The following is a 21,603-nucleotide window of genomic DNA, read 5'->3' as shown; positions in this document are numbered from 1 at the left end:
TACACAGAACTGGAAGCCAGAAAACTTGGCATTGAAATCTAATTTGCTGTTTCACCAACTTATGATAAGTCATTTAATTTTTCTGAGGTTCTGTTTTCTCTGCCTTATAATTTAGGGATATAAATAGGATTAATCTTATTTTACATTGGTACTCTAAAATTGTGTAAGTTGCTAATAAACAGAAAAAGTTAAGCATATAATATAATAAAACAAAAATAGAAATATATTTACAGAATTTAAAAGATCTCTTATCAAATAAAACCCATAATATACTTAATAGCAAAACACCTGTGGCATTTTTATTAAACCAAGATGCTCTTTATCACTAAATTATACAAGTTTGGAGGTGGAAGCCAAAGCACTTAGCAAAAAAAAAAAAAAGTTTTATTTTCTTATTTAAAAAATTTTCTCTATCATTAATTTAGGAAAATATTTACATATTAGAATATAGTGGCAGAGGTAACCTGGAACCTAATCATTTCCAATCACTCATTTCTAATCCTGTTGTAGCCAGGCAACCAGCTGCCTGAAGGAATCACACGGGAGTGCTCCGACAGGGCTAAAGGCTCTGGCAAAGTCTTATCTCATATACAAAACTCCAAGCATATGTCTGGCTGCTATTAGAAAGTCTAACACAGAAACCATGACCCAGAATGCCATCTTCAAAAGAAAGACTGACTTCCTGCTATCTGTATAACACATACAAATGAAAAGCTCTGGTGCCCCCCCCCCAAAAGGCCCTTTACTAACATTATTCTACTGTATATGTTGTAAATTGGCACAGCATTTTTATTTAAAATGTGAAAAAGTGAAATACTTTACTAAGACACTTGAACCCAGGTTAGAAAATTTTTGTGGATCCAAATAATGATTTTAAGAATCTTTTTTCTATTGATGGCAATGGTAGCAGCTGACTGGCCTGAAGGCTGCCCTTACAAGGGAGCAAGTGCAACACCCACGCACAGATGAGCAGAACACACAGCACTGATCACCAGAGCTTCGGAGCAAGTGAACAGTTTCTCCATCAGTGTCAAAAAGTCATCATCAGCCAAGGCATGTGGTGCTTCTTCAAACGTGTCTTTGGTAACTGCTATGTCAGACTGACCTCTAAGATTTTCAAAAATTGTAATTAGAGCTGTTGTTTTACCCTTAGATAAAATAAGATTTTTTTTTAATGCTTCAACTGAGTCTTCCTTCCATTTAGAAGTGATGACACTCATTCTTGCAATAAGAATATACATGTCACCCCAGGGGTCAGCAGCAGACAGACTCCATCAGAGCTTCTCAGAGGTGCTTTGCCTCTTCAACATTGATTGCTTCAACTTTGAAGATCTTACTCTTTGCATGGGCTTCTGCTAAGCCAATTAACAATTCCAGCTGTCAAGTAAATACAACTAATACTAATAATATGTGCATACGTTTTTATGAGTCTGTCTGACGTGCTGGCTCATCCAAGGCATGACTGTCTGTGACTGTGATAATGGAGTCCCTCAGCACCGCCATGTCCATGAATTCTTCCTCCACCTGCTCCTGGCCTTGGTAGTACACAGTCACAAGGCAATGAACCAAAAGCCTCTCAGAGGCTTCAACTGAGGGTCTAGCATGAGGAAGATCAAATCAAACCTTGATAATTAACATGTGTGGTAGTTAAATATTTTCTTTTTGTGTTTTATTTTATTTTTTAATTTTCAAGGGCAATCATCAGTTTGTTCTCTGTATTTATGAGTTTGTTTCTGTTTTGTTTGTTTATTTATTTTCTTTTTTAGATTCCACGTGTAAGTGAAATCATATGGCTTTTGTCTCTGTCTGACTTATCTCACTTAGCATAATACCTTCTAGGTCCATCATCCATGTTGTTGCAAATGGTAAGATTTAATTCTTTTAGATGGCCAAGCATATGTACCACCTCTTTTCTTTTTATGCTATATATCACCTCTTCTTTATCCATTCATCTTTTGATTAGAGCTTCTAATTTATTTACTTACATTTAAGTAAGTAGTTACTGCCATTTTATTGTTTTCTGATTGTTCTTTAGTTCATCTCTGTTCCTTTCTGATTCTGTCACTCTCTTTTCATGTCTGCTGATGGCTTTCTATAGTGTTGTGTTTGGATTCCTTTCTCTCTTTATTACTTACACCTCTCTCTCTCTCTCTCTCTCTCTCTCTGTTTGTGGTTACCAGGTGCTTCATATATATATACCAAGTTGTGTTTATATCAGTCTATTTTACATTGATGGCCACTTAAGTCTGAACATATTCTAAAATCGTTACCATTCTTACTGACCCTCTCCATTGATGTTTTGGGGTTTTTTTTACTTCTTTTGTATGTGTGTATTCCTCAATTTACTGTTGTTACACATGATCTTCATTCTCTTGCCTTTAAACCATTGCACTAGCTTTAGTGTTGGTGTATCTACTGCTTTTGTTTGCCTTTGTCAGTGAGAATTTTTTTCTTTCTGATATTTTCTTATTAACATTTTTTACTTATTTTTCTTTTTCTTAAAGAAGCCCCTTTAACATTTTTTGTAATACTGGATAGGTGGTGATGAGCTTTAGGTTTTTCTTGTCTAGGACTCTCTATATAGCTCCTTTGAGCTTAAATGATAACCTTGCTGGGTATAGCAATCTTGGTTGTAGGTCCTTGCTTTTCATCACTTTGCATACTTTCTGCCAGTCCCTCCTGGCCTGAAATGTTTTAGTTGAGAAATCAGCTGACAGTCTTATGGGAACTCCCCTGTAGGTAACTAACTTCTTTTCTCATGCTGCCTTTAAGTTTCTCTCTTTGTCTTTAACCTTTGGATTTGAATTATGATGTGTCTAAGTATGGACCTCTTTGGGCTTATCTCTGTGATTCCCAGACTTGTATGTTTATTTCTTTCTCCAGATTAGGGAAGTTTTCAGTTATAATTTCTTCAGATAGAGTTTTAATCCCTTGCTCTTGCTTTTCTCTTTCTGGTACCACTATTTTGCAAATGATGTTATGCTTGATGTGATCCCAGAGGTACCTTAAACTAGCCTCATTTTTTTTATTCTTTATTTTCCTTTTTGCTGTTCTGATTGGGTGTGTTCTGCTACCTTGTCTCCAAAGCACTGATTCAATTCTCTGTTTCACTTAATCTGATATTGAGTCCATGTAATGTATTATTCATTTTAGTTATTGTATTCTTCATTTCTTACTTGTTCTTTTTTATGTTTTCCATCTCCTTTTTTGTTTCCTCTCTTTTTTGAAGTTTTCACAAGATCATCTATTCTTCCCCTGAGTTAATTGAGCATCCTTATAACCAGTGTTTTGACTCTGCACCTGCCAGATTGTTAGCCTCCATTTTGTTTAGTTCCTTTTATAGAGTTTTGTTTAGTTCCTTTTATAGAGTTTTGTTCTATTATTTTATTTTGAATATGTTTCCTTGTATCCTTATTTTGGCTGCCTCTCTGTGTTTGTTTTTATGTATTAGATACATTAGCTATGTCTTGTCGGGGGGCTTTAACGCAGCCCCCCGGTCCACCACGGATGAAGAAAAGCCTCTTAGGTGTGCTGTCCATGGCGATGGTGGCTCGAAGCCTCTGGTCTGCCAGATGTTGGGGGGCTTTAACGCAGCCCCCCGGTCTGCCACGGATGAAGAATAAGACTACCAAGACCTGATCTGCTTGGGGAGGACAGGTGGCCGATTCTCTCAAAGGAGAAGGGCCCAGAGCCTTTCTCTCCAGGGGCTTTTATTAGGTTCATTCTCATAGGAATACAGATAAAGCTCATCAATCATTGTTCGCCAGTAAGGGTTAAACAATACCTGATTTACAGAGAACTTTGAGGGCTTATTCTGAGTTACAGCCAATTAGTTAGAGGGCCATCAAACCTTAGGCACCAGACTCATCTCAGGTCTGGACCCTTATCTTTTAAACTGAGGGTACAAATTAAGTAGGTTTCACAGGAATGTATGTATTTTTCTTAGGCCTGATTCCCCAGGGAATCCGCCCCTCCCAGCACAGGACTGCACTGCCCTCTGTTATTGCTTCAGGCTTAAGTCAGGCAAGGGAAGTAAGGCAGCCAAGAGATTAGGAGACTTCTTGCAGACAGAATGAGGACTCAGGCTATTTCAAAGCCGAGGGCCGAGGGTCCATCACCCCCTTTTTCCACAGCCCCCCGAGTCCTTCCCTGCAGGCCTCTTCTGTGACCATGCCTGTCTTAGGTTGATCCTCCCTTGAGGATTCTTACCTGTCATTGGCTAACTGGCCAAGCTCAGGGCCAAGCAGGGTGAAGTACGCAGAGGTGGCACACCTGCCAGGGAGATAAGCTTTGTCTCCTTAGTGGCTTATGGTCCCAATTCTGACTCAGCCTTAACCATGGGGGGTTACAGCCTCTGAAACCAGGTAGGGCGGTTCCCAACAATGTCTTCCAGTCTTGGCAGAGTAGCCTTAGATAGTAGGTATCCTATACAGCCTAATGGAACAGTCTCCCTGCTCTTCACCTATGAGCTGGGAGCTCCAACAATATGCCTTGTGTGGGTTGTTCATACTCTCCTTTTGTAGTTGATCCCTGATTACTGTTGGCATGTCAGTGGGTGGATGGACCCCCAGGTTGACTGGCTATGAGGCTGGCTATGACTTCGATAAGCTATTATTCAGAGACTCAGCCACAGAGTAGGACTCACTTCAGCATGACTCTGGCACCTGCCAAATTCACCCTTTGGGTATATTGTTTGCAGCACTAATTGGGTGGTGCTCTAGTGTGGCCTGAAGCTGGCCACCAGGAATGTTCATTTTGGGGTCTCTTGGGAGGGGTTCTGATGTAGGCCAAGCTCAGCTGCTGTCTGTGACCAGCCCTGGGCACCCGGTCAGAACTACACAGTGATCTGTGTTTGGCAGCTGCCTGCACTGGGCTTAGAGGAGCCTGGGAGTGGCTATGCTGTGAACTGAGGTTGGCTGCCACTTGTGCCAGGGCTGGAGTCACTCAGCAAGTGGTACAGGGCACATGGAGACAAGCTGCTTCTTGCTTCATTTCCTTTTTTAGATTCTACATGTAAGTGAAAGCATATTTGTGATTTGGGGTCGTGAACCAAACTTTAAGACGGTTGGAGGAAAGTCCATAGCATGATCTCAGGTTAGCCACTTGTTCAGGTTACTCTCTGAAAGAGGGTTGGACTTGGACTCATGATAGTGTGCACACACATGCACACACCAATGAGCACACTCAAAACTCTGTGCAAGCGCACGAGTAAATAAAATGAAATATGTATGAAGAAACTCTGAGTCTTTACTGAGGGCTATAAAGATGACTACATGGATAGACACCATGTCCACGAATAGGAAGACCTAATGTCTTAAAAATTATTGTCTCAAAAATATTCTATAAAGTCCATATAAATAACAATGGCTTGGGGGTACTGATAATATCTGGAAGAAATAATCACTTGAGAATTAACCTCTAATTTTTGAAAGCAGAAGAGAAATGTGGAGACACCTATTCCACCAATTCAAAAAATAAATTATAAAGCTTCAACACAAGAGTGCTTGGAAACCATTACCTCCCTCTTTACTGGGCATTTACAGTATTTATGTCAACTGCAGTGCTTTTCAATTCTTTTTCCTCATCTTCCCAATTAGAATATAGATATTGAAGAACAGATATTAGTTCTTTAAATTCTTTGCCTTCATACAGTACCACACAGGTTTTTAAAATATATGTAACATGTCCTCAAGTTAGGCGTTCAGCGGAATGGTTACTTGAATACAATTAAGAATTTTAGTGGGTTTGGCTGGGGGGGGTGGAGGGGTGGGGAGAAAATGCAGACAGCTGTAATTGAACAACAATTAAAAATAATAATTTTATCACTAGAATATTCCTATTGCAATGAAGAGCCTGGCTTCATTTGTGAGGTTTGGTGCTGACTTCTCTCCAAGCTTTGTGCTCCCTTTCCCTGTGACTCCACAACTGGACAAGCTGATTAAGAATACTCATCCTGAACCTCCTTCTTGATACCCATGGTAAGAATACTCATCCTGAACCTCCCTCTTGATACCCACGGGAACTTTAAGCCTCACAAATCTCCAGGCCAAGTAAATGGTAGCGTTTTCTAGTTCGAGCCCCTAGCCACCGTAAAGGCCCAGCCCATTCCTTCTGCTTGGCCCAAACCAGACCGGGCCTTTGGGGGCCCACCCTGCTCTTCCCTCGAGTCCCTGTGTGAGCAGGACAGTTTCTATCAGATTTTCTTTGTGTGGAGTATTATCAGCCTCAATACCTGAACGGGATGACCAAAATGCTCATATGAGGCAAAGCAGTATAATTGGGGGGAAAGCCATTTTTTAAGGTCATTTTGAAATGTGAGGCAAAAAAATAATAAGTTGAACATTTGCAGTCATGTGTATAACTCAAACTTAGGTTTCTGAATACATAGAATGGATATATTCCTTTAAAAAGCATCACTGAGAGCTCACAGGGACAAATATGCAAATATACCTCTAAAATAAAGTTTCATAATTATTGTATTATATCATTGTTTTGATTATGAATATTATAACAGAAACATTTTATATATTGAGTAGCTCCGGAAGAAACACCTCATTTGATGGTGTCTTTCTTTTCCTCTTACTGATACTCTCACTAAATATATGTCACTTAAGCCACCTCTCAAACTATTATTCTGTGTTTGAGACAGCTTCAGGAAAATGAATATGTTCAAGTTCTGCATGCTAGCCAAACCATGAATTAATAAATTGATAGGAACAGAATCATGTTGAACAACCTCTCTTGGATCCATTACCTGCCAATTCTCTGCATAGATAGGGAGATTTTGGCAACACCTTGAGTTTGAATTTGACTTACACATTTTCAGTTTAAAAAAGAGTTACCTGCCAATATATTTGATACATTTAATTCTCAAGCACTTCCATTGATAAGAACCTAAATTCTCATTAAAGTGATTCTTTTGCAAAGAGGAAGCAGTGCCAAGAGAAAGATACAGGCTAATCTCCATTTGAAACATTTATTTCTTCTACTTCCTGATTTTTGTACTTCTAGTTCACTTCTAATGCTAAAGTTTTAGATTTTTCTCTGAATTTTTAAAATACATTCATACTTCATTTGACTAGCTTTTTCTCTTTTTGTTTCAGGAAAGGCAAACACACGCAGAAGGAGAAAAGATAGGTAAAGAACGTAAACTCCCAAATGTCTGTCTCCTCTGTGTAAAGGTACTGGAGATATTTGTTTGTTTTATTAATCATTTCATTTTAAATCTAAGAAGCTGTGCGAGACAAATGGAAAATGCCAGCAAGGATGACATGACAAAGAGGCTGATAAACTGCAAAGCGCTCATGCTGTTGAGAGGAGCTGAACGACATGAACTGCCTCCTGGGAATGGAACAGGTAGCTAAGCCAAAGCAGGTCACAGCCAGGCTAAACACCACACTGACAGGGAAGAAAAATAATGCCATCAGACACCAAATAGTTTACAAATGCTGCACATTATTAACTGCTTATGAATTATACCTTTATAATAACATAAATTAAAGGGTATCATGTCTGAGGTGTTAACCATGTATCCCCTGAGTGAAAAACAGCGAACCCTAGTGCTCAGGCTCCGTTTTTTCTGTTGATGGTGCAGTGTAAAGAAAAAAAAATTTACACTTTTTGACAGGCACCAAACTAACTTAAACATCTCTAACTCTAATGATATAACCAAAGCAATATAACAATATTTCAACCATTAACTTTTTATCTGCATCAAATTTACGTTACAAATAAAAAAGGGCTCCCTGTTTTGTATATGTGTGACTTTGTGACCTTTTACTTTTCATATTTCATTTCTCCATTACACTTTTCTGGGCTTTGAATCGGCAGCATATGAGAGGGCAACTCCTTCTAAAAGATAATCATCAAAAAAATGACCCATTGTATCTTCTTTACAGAAAACTAGGAGGAGTGATGCACTAGTCAGAAGTTACCTTCTTGATGGTCTCCAGCATGGAACGCCCTCCCTGCCAGGGCTTGGAGTTCTTCCTGATGCATGACAGACTTGCCATGCTATGCCACTTCCGGTCTTCCAGCTTCTTATGGAAAGCATTAGCAAGCAGGAGCACCGTGTCATATATGTAAAGGTTTGAAATCTGAAAAACACACGGCACAGTAATTAGAATCACCCACACCAGCCATCAAGAACATGGAGGAAATCATCAGCTCAGCTGCCTCCATTCATGTCACAGATGGCTGGTTTGCCTAGTTATTTATGAAGCAGAAGGGTTTTTTGTTTTGTTTTGTTTTGTTTTTTCATTTCTCAGGCTATTTTGCCATTGAGAATGAAGTCTTGTCTGCCTGTATGCTTCCACTGCTTTTTCTGCTGATGTAGGTGTGAGAGAGAAGATAAAAAAAAGAAGTTTCGACAGAGGCAAGGCTGTTCGTGTCAGACCTTAGAAAATCACGGGCCCTTATTTCATTCTCAGGAGGTAAGGATCTAAGGGCTTAAGGCTGGGAGGACAAACTGAATAATACATTTTCTGAATATGTCAAATTTTTGCATCCCGGGTATTCAGATGGAGAAGTATCACCTCGATCTTACATATAAGATGATGTTACAGGTGTATAAAAAAGGAAGCAGCTATCTGTGCGAACATTTACGTCTGTGAGGAGTCAGTAATGAAAGATGAGGGGAGACAGCACCATTCACAAACATCACATTGATCAAGAATCTACACAAAATTGTGCAGGTATGCACATGCGTCGCAATTTATTGTCCTAACACATACCATAAACGACTAACTTCATGAATATGTGTTTATACTAAACTTTCTTTTTCGGTGGCAACTATGTTATTATCTTCCTTCTATGCACATTGAAAGAGAAATTATGAAAATGTTTGCTAAGAGCTGTTGCACTCTTACAGCTAACTCTTGCCAGCATTGCTGCCCGTACCATTGACTACTGAAGGTGTTTATTTTTCAAATAAATTAGAAATTATTTAGACAACATAATCACCAAGAGATATCCAATGTCACTAAAAGCTGTTAAATATTATAACCTCTCTGAAGAAAAAATCAAACATAAAATAAAAATGAGACAACAATGTAACCATGAAAATTAAATCTATCTAAAAGCATTTAAATTCTCTCAGAAATGCTAAAGTGTCTTAGCACTTTTTTTTCCCATGAAAACAAAGGGAATGGTCTATTGATTGTACTTTGCTTATAGCCATGAAGGAATCTTACGAAATTGTCTACCCGCATCACAGAATAGCATTAAGTTCAACTATTAGAACAATGAGAGTTTGATGCTATTGAACAACTGTTAATAAGCATTTCCTAACAGTGTCTTGTGAGTTTTCCTTCATTAAAGTTCAGTAAATCTTTAATCATTTGTGTTTTTAAGCATTATTTTATATGTATACTACTTATGGAATATAGTCCTTTCTTTAAAGAGATATTGAACACTTTTAGGCACAGTGTGGAATACTAGTTTGTTCTTTATAAGGAAATGTGAGGGGAGGCTATTCTCCCCCTCCCCTCCAGTCGGACACCCCACCTGCCCCTCCCCCTGCTGGATAATTACTAGAGAGACTGCAGCAGGGAGGGGAGGGTGTGGGAGGGCTTTGACCCAAATCTACAATAAATGGAGAGTGAGTCTTGAAGTTAGATGTAGTTGATGAATCAAAATTTAGTCTGAATTAGCCTGTCAAGATCCAAAAGGAAATCCTAGAAGAACATGAAGGATGAATAGGCTGTATCTAAAAATCCAGGACAAATCTTTTGATGATCTCTCAATAATTTTCAATAATCTGGCTTGCTTATAACCATGAAGGAATAAATTTGCTTGCTCTAATCTCTCTAGCTTTAATTTGCTTCTTCCTCTGAGTGACTGCTTCAAGTGTGTGTATGAGATTATAGTGGAAGCATTCTTTTGTGTCTTTTTATCTTTTTCCAATTAGTTAATTTCCTCTAAAAATTCCTAGGCAACAAGGTAGGTGAATTTTACCTAACAACTACCAGAACACTCCCCACTCTGGGGCTAACTGGGCAGCTTCTTAAATCTCCTGTAACACTCAGTGCATATCTCTATTGAAACATATATGGCTAAGATTTTTTTTTTTATATCTGCTTTTAACACTAGAATATGAGTTCCTTCTGGACAGGGGCTCGTATTGTATATATTTTCCCCTTTCTACTTTCATTTCTCTTATTCTTTATTTCCTATTGACTTAGTCTGGAACTTAGTAGATAATTTATTTTTTGATAAATAGGTATTAAAAAGAGTGGGAAAAAAAGAATGTCAAGTTTAACCTCAGATAGGTTTGACAGAAGTTAAGAAGTGAGAAACTTAACACCTTACACGTCTGTGGCACGGTTGCTTTTGCACACCTGACACATGCACTTTGAGCATCCATGTTGGTTTTAAAGGTGAGTGCTTCCTACTCAATATGTGACATGTGCTATCATCAAATGACCGCCTCTGCTCATTTGCCCACCACATTCCAAATGGCAGGATCAAAAGGGGGTGACGACATTCTCTGAGCTTTTAATCACCCCTTCTTTCTTAGGTGAGTGCGTATTCTCTTTGAGGTCCATGCTCTTGACTATGCCACACTTCATAGCCATCATCCCCGACCTCCTGGTCACTCGTGAGGTCCTTGACTTCTCCCTCACAATGATCCCAAACTGCCTCCTAGCATTAAAAAGATCTTTGATGATCTTTTACTCTAGATGATCTTTACTTCTCTTCTGGCTTCAACCAATATACGTGACTATTCACGAGACACAAACACATACCTCCTCTAATATCTTTTTTTAATCCTCATTTGATAATATGTTTATTGATTTTAGAGACAGAGGGAGGGAGGGAGAAAGAGAGAGAGAGAGAGAGCGAGGGAGAGAGAGAGAGAGAGAGAGAGAGAGAAACATCAGTGTGAGAGAAGCGTGGACTGGCTGCCTCCCATATGTGCTCTGACCATGGATCAAACCCACAACCTAGGTATGTGCCCTGACCGAGAATCGAACCTTCAACCTTTTGGTGTATGGGACAACCTACTGAACTATTCAACCAGGGCTCTAATACTTGTATCTTAAACACCAGTGTCTCACCATCTGACCAATAGTTTTTCTTCACTTTACTGTCACTACACCTGTTTTTTGACCTCAGTGAATCACCAGCACCCACCTTGTCTACATGACAACCTTGCAGAACTGGACACTGTCTGTTACTTGCTCTGAAATATCTTCTCTGCTTAAATCATTCATCATCTGGTATAATTTCTAGGCTGTTCATCTCAGCTCTTTTCCTCTTTCCTTTTCTTCCATTTCAATGTTTCTGCTCAAAGTTTAATACTCAGAACTGACACATTATTGCAGATGTGATTTGACTAGAAGAGGAATAAGGTCTATTTCTCTTTATCTTAGCAAAATGCTTCTGACATAGAGACCCAGGCTACATTAGAAAGGTTTGGAGCACATATGACTTGTGCTGTGCTCATACCAAATCTAATTTCATCTTAACAGCCTTAAACAAGCTATCAAACAAGGTCTCATCCACCTAGACTTTCTAGAATTGATTTTGAACCTATACTGGATATCTGTGAAATTTCAACTTTTGGGCTTATTATTCAGTATATATTAACAACTTGGATCTTGATTATATAATACAACATAAGTTTTCTCTTCTAGCTTTATGTCATTTACAAATTTGATAGGCTTACTTTATTTATGTAGTGATAAGCATTTTAAAAATATGAGGACCAAGAATACAACCTCCTGGATGACATTAGCAAGTTCCTTGTAGTTCGAGGGTAGAATACTGATCGGTGCGGTTCAAGTATTCGTCTAGTTCCAAACTTCCCAAACTGAGTGCTATAAAAGCCTTGGCGGTAACTTGTAGATAACAGGAAATATTCAAAGCTACAGAATATATCAGAGCCATGTCTGAGGCATATAAATTTTGCTTGAATATTTGGAAAAAAACAACTAAGTAATTTAGCTGGTAAATCATTTGAAATAACTCATGTGTTATAACTTTTAAAGATAATAATGAGACTTTAACATATTTTGAACTCTTTTAAAAAAAACTGAGGCCAAAGTGTTTGGTATCTTCTGTTTTTAGGAGTCTTTTGGTTAAAATATTTGACTGACATTTATCTATCTAGATTTTTTAAAGTCTATCCATAAGAAAATTTGTCACACTATATAAAAATCAATATATAATAAATTTATGACATCATCACAACCTAAAAATATATTAAATAGGACTTAGTTTGGCAGTGCTTGTTGTTTGGCAAGGCTTACTGTCTTATTTAATGTTCCCTAAATCATACATATAATAATATATTCTATAAATGATGTAGATATTAATTTTAGTATATTAAACTCTGATTATCAGGACCTTTTGCCTCCTGTTTAAAATTTGGGACATTATACAATTGTCTTCTTGTACTTGAATTCTCTTCCCAAGTAGTTCTCTAGCATTTCTAAATTATAATATTGTGATCATATCCACTTGTTTACCTATTGTTCTCAGCAATTATTTTTGAAGCCTTATCTACAAACCACTGTTTTTTTCTAAAACAGTGATTGCTTTTTTAAATGACTTTTATTTGAACCTTCCAAATTGAAGACAATTTTTCTTAGAGAAAACAGAAGCAAAAAGATTTAAATAAATATTTCTATTTTCTCTCCATTAGCAGCCAAGCAAACCTTAGTTTCACCAAGCATTAAGCCCCTTTCCTTTTTGTTTTATATACTGCTAGAAACTCTGTCTCTAGCTAAAAGGTGTCTTTAACATTCATTTTGTAACATCGGCTAATCCTTGATTTTATTTTTTCTGACATTAATTTAAAGGGTTAGGAAACTAGTGTTTGATTCTTTCTAATCTCACTTTTTTCCATGTATATTAAAATATGTAACAGCCAAGAGACTTCTACACAGGCCCATTTACCTTGTTCTCCTCTGCTGCATTGATCATAGTTAATTTTATGTTGGGTTTTTATTTTTAGAGCTGACTTGAGTCATATTATCAAATCTTTACTTTTTCGGAGTTACTCTTAATTGTAACCTACTGATGAAAGTGTCTGTGATCATATTTAGCTGCATTGTTTTATTAATGGGCTCCAAGATGAAAGGGTTACTTCTCCTAAGTGCCCACTCCCAGATTTTTGGTATTTTTCTTGTAGCTTTATTTAACTTTAGTGAGATAACATTTTCACCAAGGCAACCTTTATACCAAATACTCTGCTTTTAGTGGAATATTTTAAATTCAAGTTGTTCTCTTATATATTAAATATTTACTCAAATTTTATTACACATAAAAGGGAAGTTAATATGTAATAAATCTTCAAAGAAAAAGCAATTGTCTCGATTTCTTTCATCTGTGGGTTTGAGGGGAGTAAGATGAAGGTGTAGGGTAGAGAGGTGGTGCTTTCTCTAAATCCTTAATTCATCAGACTAGTCTGGGAATATAAAGATAAATAAAATATCTGTTTCCTTGATTTTAAGAAATCTTTAATATTTCAAAATTTTCTGAATCAAAATTCTTTTATGTTTTTTCTACATTTAAAATTCTATAATTTCCACGTTAATTATACTCACGACCAATTAATATGGAAAGCTGGATCATTATAAGCATATTAATAAGATTAGCATTAAAATTTAAACAGGTATTGTTTAGGCTTCAGAGTGACTTATTTTGACCATTGCTTTCTCCTTAATTGCATTCAAATTCACAAATATTCACAAAGGTGCAAAAGCACTATGATAGGGATGATTGGGAAAATAAAGATAGACTAGTACTGTATGGGAGTTCATGATGCGAGGTCCTAGAGGGAACTTAGTCTAAAAAAGCTTAAAATCTAGTAGGAAACAGAAAGTTCTATGGACAAAATGATTCATCCCTAAGTCAGCTGCCTGGTGAATACATGCAGCTCATTATGATGGTAATAAGTTTGAGGAAATAGTCAGATACTTAGTAACTCATCTAAAAAATCTATCCACAAATAACTAAAAGGGGGAGACTACAGACTTATCATTCAAAAGAAGAAGCAATTTTGCAAAACTACCTTATTTATCTAGTATTATTGGGGATGAACTAGTTCTAATAAGGTTATCTTTCCAAAATGTTCAAACTGAACATCTCTAAATACTAACACATTTTTAATATTAAACATTTTGAAGGAATAGTTGCCTGAAATATATATTTTTCGGACTTCTGAAATTGGCCATGACTGTAATCTTTGTTAGTATCTCAGGGACACTGTTAAAGTACTAACATGCTCGCGGCATACTACAGTGATACCCTTAGGAACCGTTTCATGCCACAGAGTTGTTTTCACGTGAAAATTCCTTCACTGAAAAGACTTTTGAATTAGATTATCTGATTGATTTCTTTTCTCCTGTCTCTTGCTTCGCTAGAGAGTGCTCCTTATGACTCCCTACTGTTGTCCCTGTGTCTGCCTTTTGTAACATCCCCTTCACACTGATACATTGAGATCTCCTGTGCAAAGAAAAATAAAACCAAAAGGTCTGATAAGGTTTTTCTTAAGAGAAAGAAATAGGCTCTGAGAGAGTATTTAAAGGGCATTTTTATGAGTAAGCTGCAGGGACTTGGAATTTTCTATTTTGCTGCTCAGAAATTTCATTTATTTATTCCCAAATTTTTTGTTGTATTCCGAATAGTGAAGACTACAGCTATACTCCATCTGAGTGAAATATGGCTATTTAATACTATGCCACTGTTTGCATTTCTAAACAAAATGTTTGTGAAATACTTCAAACTGGGCACTAATCTTAAAAAAAATTCTATGTCCTTGTTATGCCAAAAATGAAGCCATTTGAAGTACCAGCCTCACATCCCACCATGAGAAATATTATGGACATATCTACGTGCTGAGAAGGAAATAATCTTTATTATTACATTATTATTAAACGAGTAGGTATTTTTCTAAAACAAAGTTAGAAATACCAAAAACACAGATTCTCTGTGTTCTTTCTAAGATGCTTCAACTTAATAAATTGATGGAGAAAAGGAATAGTTTAGAAATTGCATACGTGTATAATTTTAAATCTAATACAACTCAGAAAACTCTCTCTAAAATTGCCCAACAAAGCATCATTGGAAGAAATGCTCTGATACTAAGAATATACCTCCATATTCTGAGCGAATGGGTCCTTTGGGTCACACAGTGTTGAAGATATTCGATGATTGCCACGGAAGCATCGCTGACTTATATTCTGGGGGACTGGGAATGTCTGCCGAATGATAGTTAGCCTTCCAATTGACCTTCTTACAAGTTCTTGTACATCTACATCATTTATTTCCTATAAGATAAGAAATGCAGAGTTAGAAATAATTCAATACATAACAGAAACACAAAATCTATTAATAGGTTGTTATCTGGAAATGCTAAGGAATCGTTACTGTAATACACTTGCTTAACGCTTAGCCCTCATCCAAAAGAAAACAACATACACTCATTAAAATGATCAACTCATCTGTATTTGCTGTCTGTGCTTCAATTACGTAAATGAATACTTACATAATCCCAAATACAGCAATTGACTCATTAATATAGTTTATTAATAAAAATTTATAATTTATTATGTTGATCACTAGAAAAATATATGTTGTCTACACATCAAAAAGGTCACAAAATAAGTTGTTATTATTATTCATTATTTATTAATGGATTCAGGGTACTTTCAGTACCTAGGAAGATAGTTGCAAAGTAGGAATAATATATTTTGTTTTAAGCAATGAAAAATGAGGCTCTTGTATAAGGGAAGTAGAGTGAACAAGAGGAGATGTTATTTTTAAAGACTTTTCCCAATAATTTCTTAGAACTATTGGTGTTAACCCATACATTTATCTAGGTTAAAAATAGATTAAACAAAGTGCTCACTAAATATTGAATAAATAAGTTAGTACGTAACTGTGGTCCTAATATAAAGATAAAAATCTGATGATTAATACAGTGTGAACTAGGATGAGTGAATGAAGAAATCCAGTGTCCTTGATCCAAATTAATGTTATGTGTATGAGTGCTTGCCAAACTCAAAGGTGTTTATACTTCCTTCTCCACCCCCTCCCAATTCCAGACTTAAGTTTCAGAATTTAACTCACACATAGATGTAGAAGCAATAAAAATAAAATATTTTTGTAATATACATCTATTCTAATTAAAATTAGAATAAAAGTGATCCAAATAAATTTCAGTTTTAAGCCAGTCTTTACTAAAGCAGTCTGTGCTTCATATTCTCCATCGGAACCTTTTAAATCAATGAAGCCTTTGCAATTAACGTATTATTAGTTCCAGTAAATTCTTATGGCAACAGAAATAAAAGATTTGACACGAGATAAATTTTAGAATGCAGTGAGTGTTTATCAGTTTGGGCTCAAAGAATTATTACAGAGTAATGAAAGACAAAAAGACTATTGATAGATGTAAGTTTTCTTCTTTACTGGACTAATCGCATAGTACTTTTAGCATATATTAGCTTTAAAATTTATCTTTTATTTATAATCATTATGAACTATAGATTTTCTGAAAATAGAATAACACCTGCCATCAGGTGTATCCACTATAATATCCTAGATTTTTGGTTGATTAAGCCTTAATGTACCATAAAGTAATGGTTTTCTCAGTTTAAAATGCTGTCTTTTTCCTTTAGTCTGTGTCATTTCAGTGGCCACCAAAATCTCTTTTGGGCAAAAAGCAGGTCACTTTTTAATTTTCTGTCACCAACTCACAAAGAAGAATTATACAGTTTCTTTCAGTTTCAACATTATTTTCAACATTATTTTTAGCCTTAACCTTAACAAGAAATATTTCAAAATTAATAAATATTACTATGCACTGTACTTAATTTCATAGTGTGCAGACTTTTTCAATTAAGGCAATGAAAATTGCACCACTTTCTCATAATATTAACTAAATTGTGGTTTTTTTTATTCTTTAGCAATACTAAGTCTTATCAAGCAGAATTATACCCTCCTGACTCCAGCCTTGATGAACAACAGGTCAGCACATTAGAATAAAAACTTACATTTATAAGTGCCCATTCTATGCTAGGCAAAATACTAAGAAAACTGTTACCTTATTTTCTGCTAAAAACAACAAGATTCAGGTACTGTTATTCTCACTTTATAAATAAAGAATGGAGAGATCCCAAGCTCCTATTTCTTAATACTCTGTATTTACAGTATTAATTTATAAATGCCATCAAACAAGACAGTCTCTAAAGTCATTAATTATATAAGAAGCCCATATTTCTTTATAAAAATTATTTGGGTCAATATTCCTGAATGATAGCATTTGAAACTATAAAGATACGTTATTTCAGCATGTAATTGCTTGATGACTCTATAAGGAATGATAAAGTCATCTCTTATGAATCAAAGTCTTCAAGAGGAATATTTCAAACCCACACAAAAAAAGGATGATTGCCTTTTATAGATTCTAGAAACTGGAGTTCTTAGGTGTCTAAGAAACTAGAGTACATCCAAGGAAGTGTCAATTTGAAGTGAATATATTTTGCCTACTATTATTTGAGGAAGGGAAAAGAAAGTAATTTTCTGGGAGGAAAAAAAATCTGCCACTCTGAATGAAACTAACAGACAGTCTGTCTCAATACATTCACTTGCAATTTTAGTTTTGACATATGATTTCAAAGATAGTTCGATAATGACATGAAACTTGATTAGGCAGCTACTTTATATTTACAGAACTTTATTTCTGCATTTCAAAATGTGCATTTAGAAGTAGTAGATGTAATGCTATATATGAACACTGAGAGCCAAGTGAATACTTAATCTACTAAGAGATCCTTTTAAATGAAAAATTCATAAGTAAACTTCTGTATTACAATATTAAGCTACTGTATAATCTATTAGAATCAATATTGTTCTAATGCTCTGAATTTTAAAATGTTTAAACTATCTGACTTTTTAAAGCCTTTATGTGAAGAACTAGTTTACCACAACTTTCCCAGGCTCCCAGCGCCACCAAACATGTTCATGTCTATAAAATATACACAAAGTTCCTGGGTTTTAAAGCATGGAAAGAAGCTGAATTTAAAAATTGTTTGTCTTTTTTACATTCTTTATGCGAATGAGTATATTTATGAAAGAGGAATTAATATTACGATATGGACAAATATGTTTTAGTGTCCCTCATTTTTTTCTGTTTTACTTCTCTAGGAGCAAGGCATACACTCTTTTTTCCGGCCTCAAAAATAATTTCCATCGATAATCAACAAATATTAAGAATCAAGTCAATCTACATAAGAAAATACTCCTGTTTACTTGACTGTGTTCATTTAGTGTAAGGTGAAGCCCGAACCGTGTGAGAGTGAAAGAAGAGGAAAGCTAGAGTATCTGGTAGGGATACAGCTCCACTCAGGAACAGCCACTTCCCAGAACAAATCTTTCAGAAAAATTGGATTGATCCTGAGTCTTTGTAAGATATCAGCTTTAGGTTTAAATCAATGGAATTCCAGGGAAGGAAAAACTCTCAGAATCCAAAATATCAGAGTCTAACATTATACACACACACTATTGGGTTGGCCAAACATGTATTTATTTTTTTTCCGTAAGATGGCTCTAGTAGCGCTTAGTTGTCTTTAACTTCATTCAAAACAATTTTGTCAGACTGTATTGTAACAACTGTCACATCAGAGTGTATTAAAAAAAAGTTAATCAAAGTTGGGGAATTTTTGTGTAGCCATTTTAATACTGAAGATGGAATAAAATACACAACATTGACATATTATGCTTTACTATTTCAAGAAAGGTAAAAAACACAACTGAAACGTGAAAAAAAAAGATTTGTGCCACATATATGGAGAAGGTGCTGTGAACGATTGAATGTGTCAAAAGTTTCACGCTGGAGGTTTCTCACTAGATGATGCTTCACGGTCGGGTAGAGCAGTTGAAGTTGATAGCGATCAAATTGAGGCATTGATTGAGAACATCAATGTTATACCACGCAGAAGATAGCCAGCATACTCAAACTATCCAAATCATTAAAGTTATTGGCGAAAATGAAAAATGTGTCTTTTAGTTGATGGAAAAAAACTAAACAGGCTTTTTGGCCAACCCAATATTTCAGAGAAGGAATCCCTCCTTCCTTTCCCCATGCCTTTACCTCTTTTCATCTAGCAGAGTTTCTGGCCCATAGTAGGAACCCAAGAAAATACTGAATAAATGAATGGCAAGTTTCCACCCAACTATCTTCTAAAGAAAGATACCTGAAATTTTAAGTCTAGACCCTGGGATACTTTAATAACTTTAACAATTCTGAATAAAGCAGGTTTTAATGATGATATTAAGTAGTGTGCCTACTTTGTGGTACAGTTTGAAAAGATTATGCATTTTGTTGTTGTTTTTGCTAATATGTTTATCTTCTTTATGCTTTAGCAAAGATGATCCTTTGATGCTTCCATAAAATTTAATATTAGTGTGAACTAATCATACCAACATTATGTGGAAGTGTGGAACAAACCCAGCTGTGGGCTGTACACCAGCAGGAAGGAGAGCAGAATGACAACCCTCTGCTTCACAGATTAGAAGTGAGCAGTTCAATAAATCACTAAACTAGAAAAAATGAAAAACATCCATTACATATACAAGCCTTTTAAATCTCAACAACAACAACTTTTCCTTAACAGCAGAAGTCAGCAGTGATTACCAGAGGATAGTGACTCAAACTATTTAAATAAGACGTCAGGGCACCAAAGATCAGGTTCAGCATTATCAGGGAATAGAAGGTGCACACAGCATTATGCTTCTTGCAGCTCTAAAAAGTGTGTGCCTTTCTGTCTGAATTTCGAACTTTTGTAAAACGTAAAGTGCTGGGATATCTGCTCAGGACCCTAAAGGAATGACAATACATACATGGAAAAGCTGTTCTGAGCTGGATCCACTGATTTTAGGGGGAAGATAAATACTATTATCCACTACTAATAGATGATTGATTATACCATATAAGCTAGCACATGTAATGCAAATGAAAAAATATATTGTTTTCAAATTTCTACATCAGTTTTTATCATGATCTACAATGCCAACTTTGATTTATAGTCTCTCTTTAAAAAAATATTGGTGTAATAAGATCAAATAAATGTTTGCAACCCATTTTAAAATTAGCAGTAAAATAGTAGTTACATAAACCAAGCTATACAGCATATTTTCCATGTCCAATGAAAATGGGCATGTGCACCCTGGCCAGGTGGATCAGTTGGAACCTGTGCAACAAAAAGGTTGTGGGTTCAGTTCCCAGTCAGGGCACATACCTCGTTTGCGTGTTCAGTCTGTAGTGGGGGAGGCAACCAATCGATGTCTCCCCCCCCTCTCTCTCTCTATCTCAAATCAATAAACTTCCTCAGGTGAGGATTAGAAAATAAAAACTATATATAAAAAATGGGCATTTGCAGATTGTTAGGGTTTATTGTTGTTGTTACTTTTACAGTTTATTAGCTTTCTAGAAAATTTGAGAAATCCATGTTTTTTCTCTTATGGACACTGCAGTAAATTATGATTCATCCATTATAAATGTGTGTACACAAGGCTGTAAATGAAGTAAAGGCAGTGAGAGTTGAGTTTTCTGAGGCATATTTCAAAGAGAATGAGGTGGCTGAGCGAAATCATGAGGAAGTAAATGCGCTGACTGCAGATACACTGACGCTTTGGGGTGGAGGATGAAACATGTTCAATCGCTGAGTTTTAAACTAGTACGGACAAAAATAACAACCCATATATACAATGCGGGCTGTGAACATCAGGGTTTTCAAAAACTAGGTGGTATGGACCTGTCCAAAAGAAATGACTCAGGGAGTACGGAAGATGGCGGCGAGATAGGTGGGAGTGGAGTCCACTTCCCCTCGGCACCAGTGAAACACCTAGCTGATCTGAGGAACAGAGCAAACAGCCAGCAGTATTCCAGCATATGTGAAGATCGGAGACCAAAGATAGAGGACACTGAAAGATCTGACGGTAAGAAGAGTGCTTAAGGACAATAAGGTCCCTGGGACCAGCGCAGGGACCAGGGCTGCTGAAGCCCCTGGCTGGGGCGCAAGGACTGCTGTAGGATTCTTGGGAGAGAGCCAGGCTGGGCTGTGTGAGAGGCCAGCTGCTTGTTTGGAGGGCGGGGGGAGGGGGTGAATAGGAGGAATTTCTCTAAAAGAAAAAGAGAAAACTGAGGCACTCAGGGGCTGTTTAGAGAACTCTCCGCAGCAGTGTGGCCTCTTGCGCCCCTCCCCCCTCAGCCCCTGGACTGTGAATGCGGGATAAGCAGCCCCAGGACACACCTGAAGCCCGGTTGGTGTGCACCCTGATCAGCAGCCCGGCTGCCCAGGAGCACAGGCCCAAAGCCTGGGATCAGTGCACAACCCAATCAATGACTTGGCTGCCCCTGGGGCAACCACACCTGAAGCACCAGGGACTAAACACCTCCCACCTAGCCCTGCACACAGAGCCCTGCAGGGCCTACTCGCTCTCTCGGAGGAAGGCAGAACACCCAGCAGAGGGGAGCTGCAGGGCTGGGGGAGACTGCAGTCCCCGGAAAGACTTGACTGAGTAGGGGGCTGAACTACCCCAAAGGAGCACCGAGAGCCCCTAGCATCTAGGACAGCAAAGAGCAAGAAGGTGGAG

General features: G+C 36.9%; 1 protein-coding gene across 1 annotated transcript in view; it reads right to left on the bottom strand.

Moving 5' to 3' along the window:
- Positions 1 to 21,603, bottom strand: part of GRID2 (glutamate ionotropic receptor delta type subunit 2) — a 1,366,498-nt gene that overhangs the window by 543,543 nt on the left and 801,352 nt on the right. Inside the window, exons 6-7 of the mRNA XM_024574830.3 lie at positions 15,102 to 15,275; positions 7,935 to 8,096 (exon numbers count right to left, since the gene is read on the bottom strand). Of these exons, the coding sequence (XP_024430598.1) occupies positions 7,935 to 8,096; positions 15,102 to 15,275 (336 nt within the window). The remainder of the gene's footprint in view (positions 1 to 7,934; positions 8,097 to 15,101; positions 15,276 to 21,603) is intronic.

This window comes from Desmodus rotundus, chromosome 4 (assembly GCF_022682495.2).
Source record: "Desmodus rotundus isolate HL8 chromosome 4, HLdesRot8A.1, whole genome shotgun sequence".
NCBI lineage: Eukaryota > Metazoa > Chordata > Mammalia > Chiroptera > Phyllostomidae > Desmodus > Desmodus rotundus.
The sequence above is the reverse complement of the archived record's forward strand: the minus strand, read 5'-3'. Positions and strand labels throughout refer to the sequence as shown.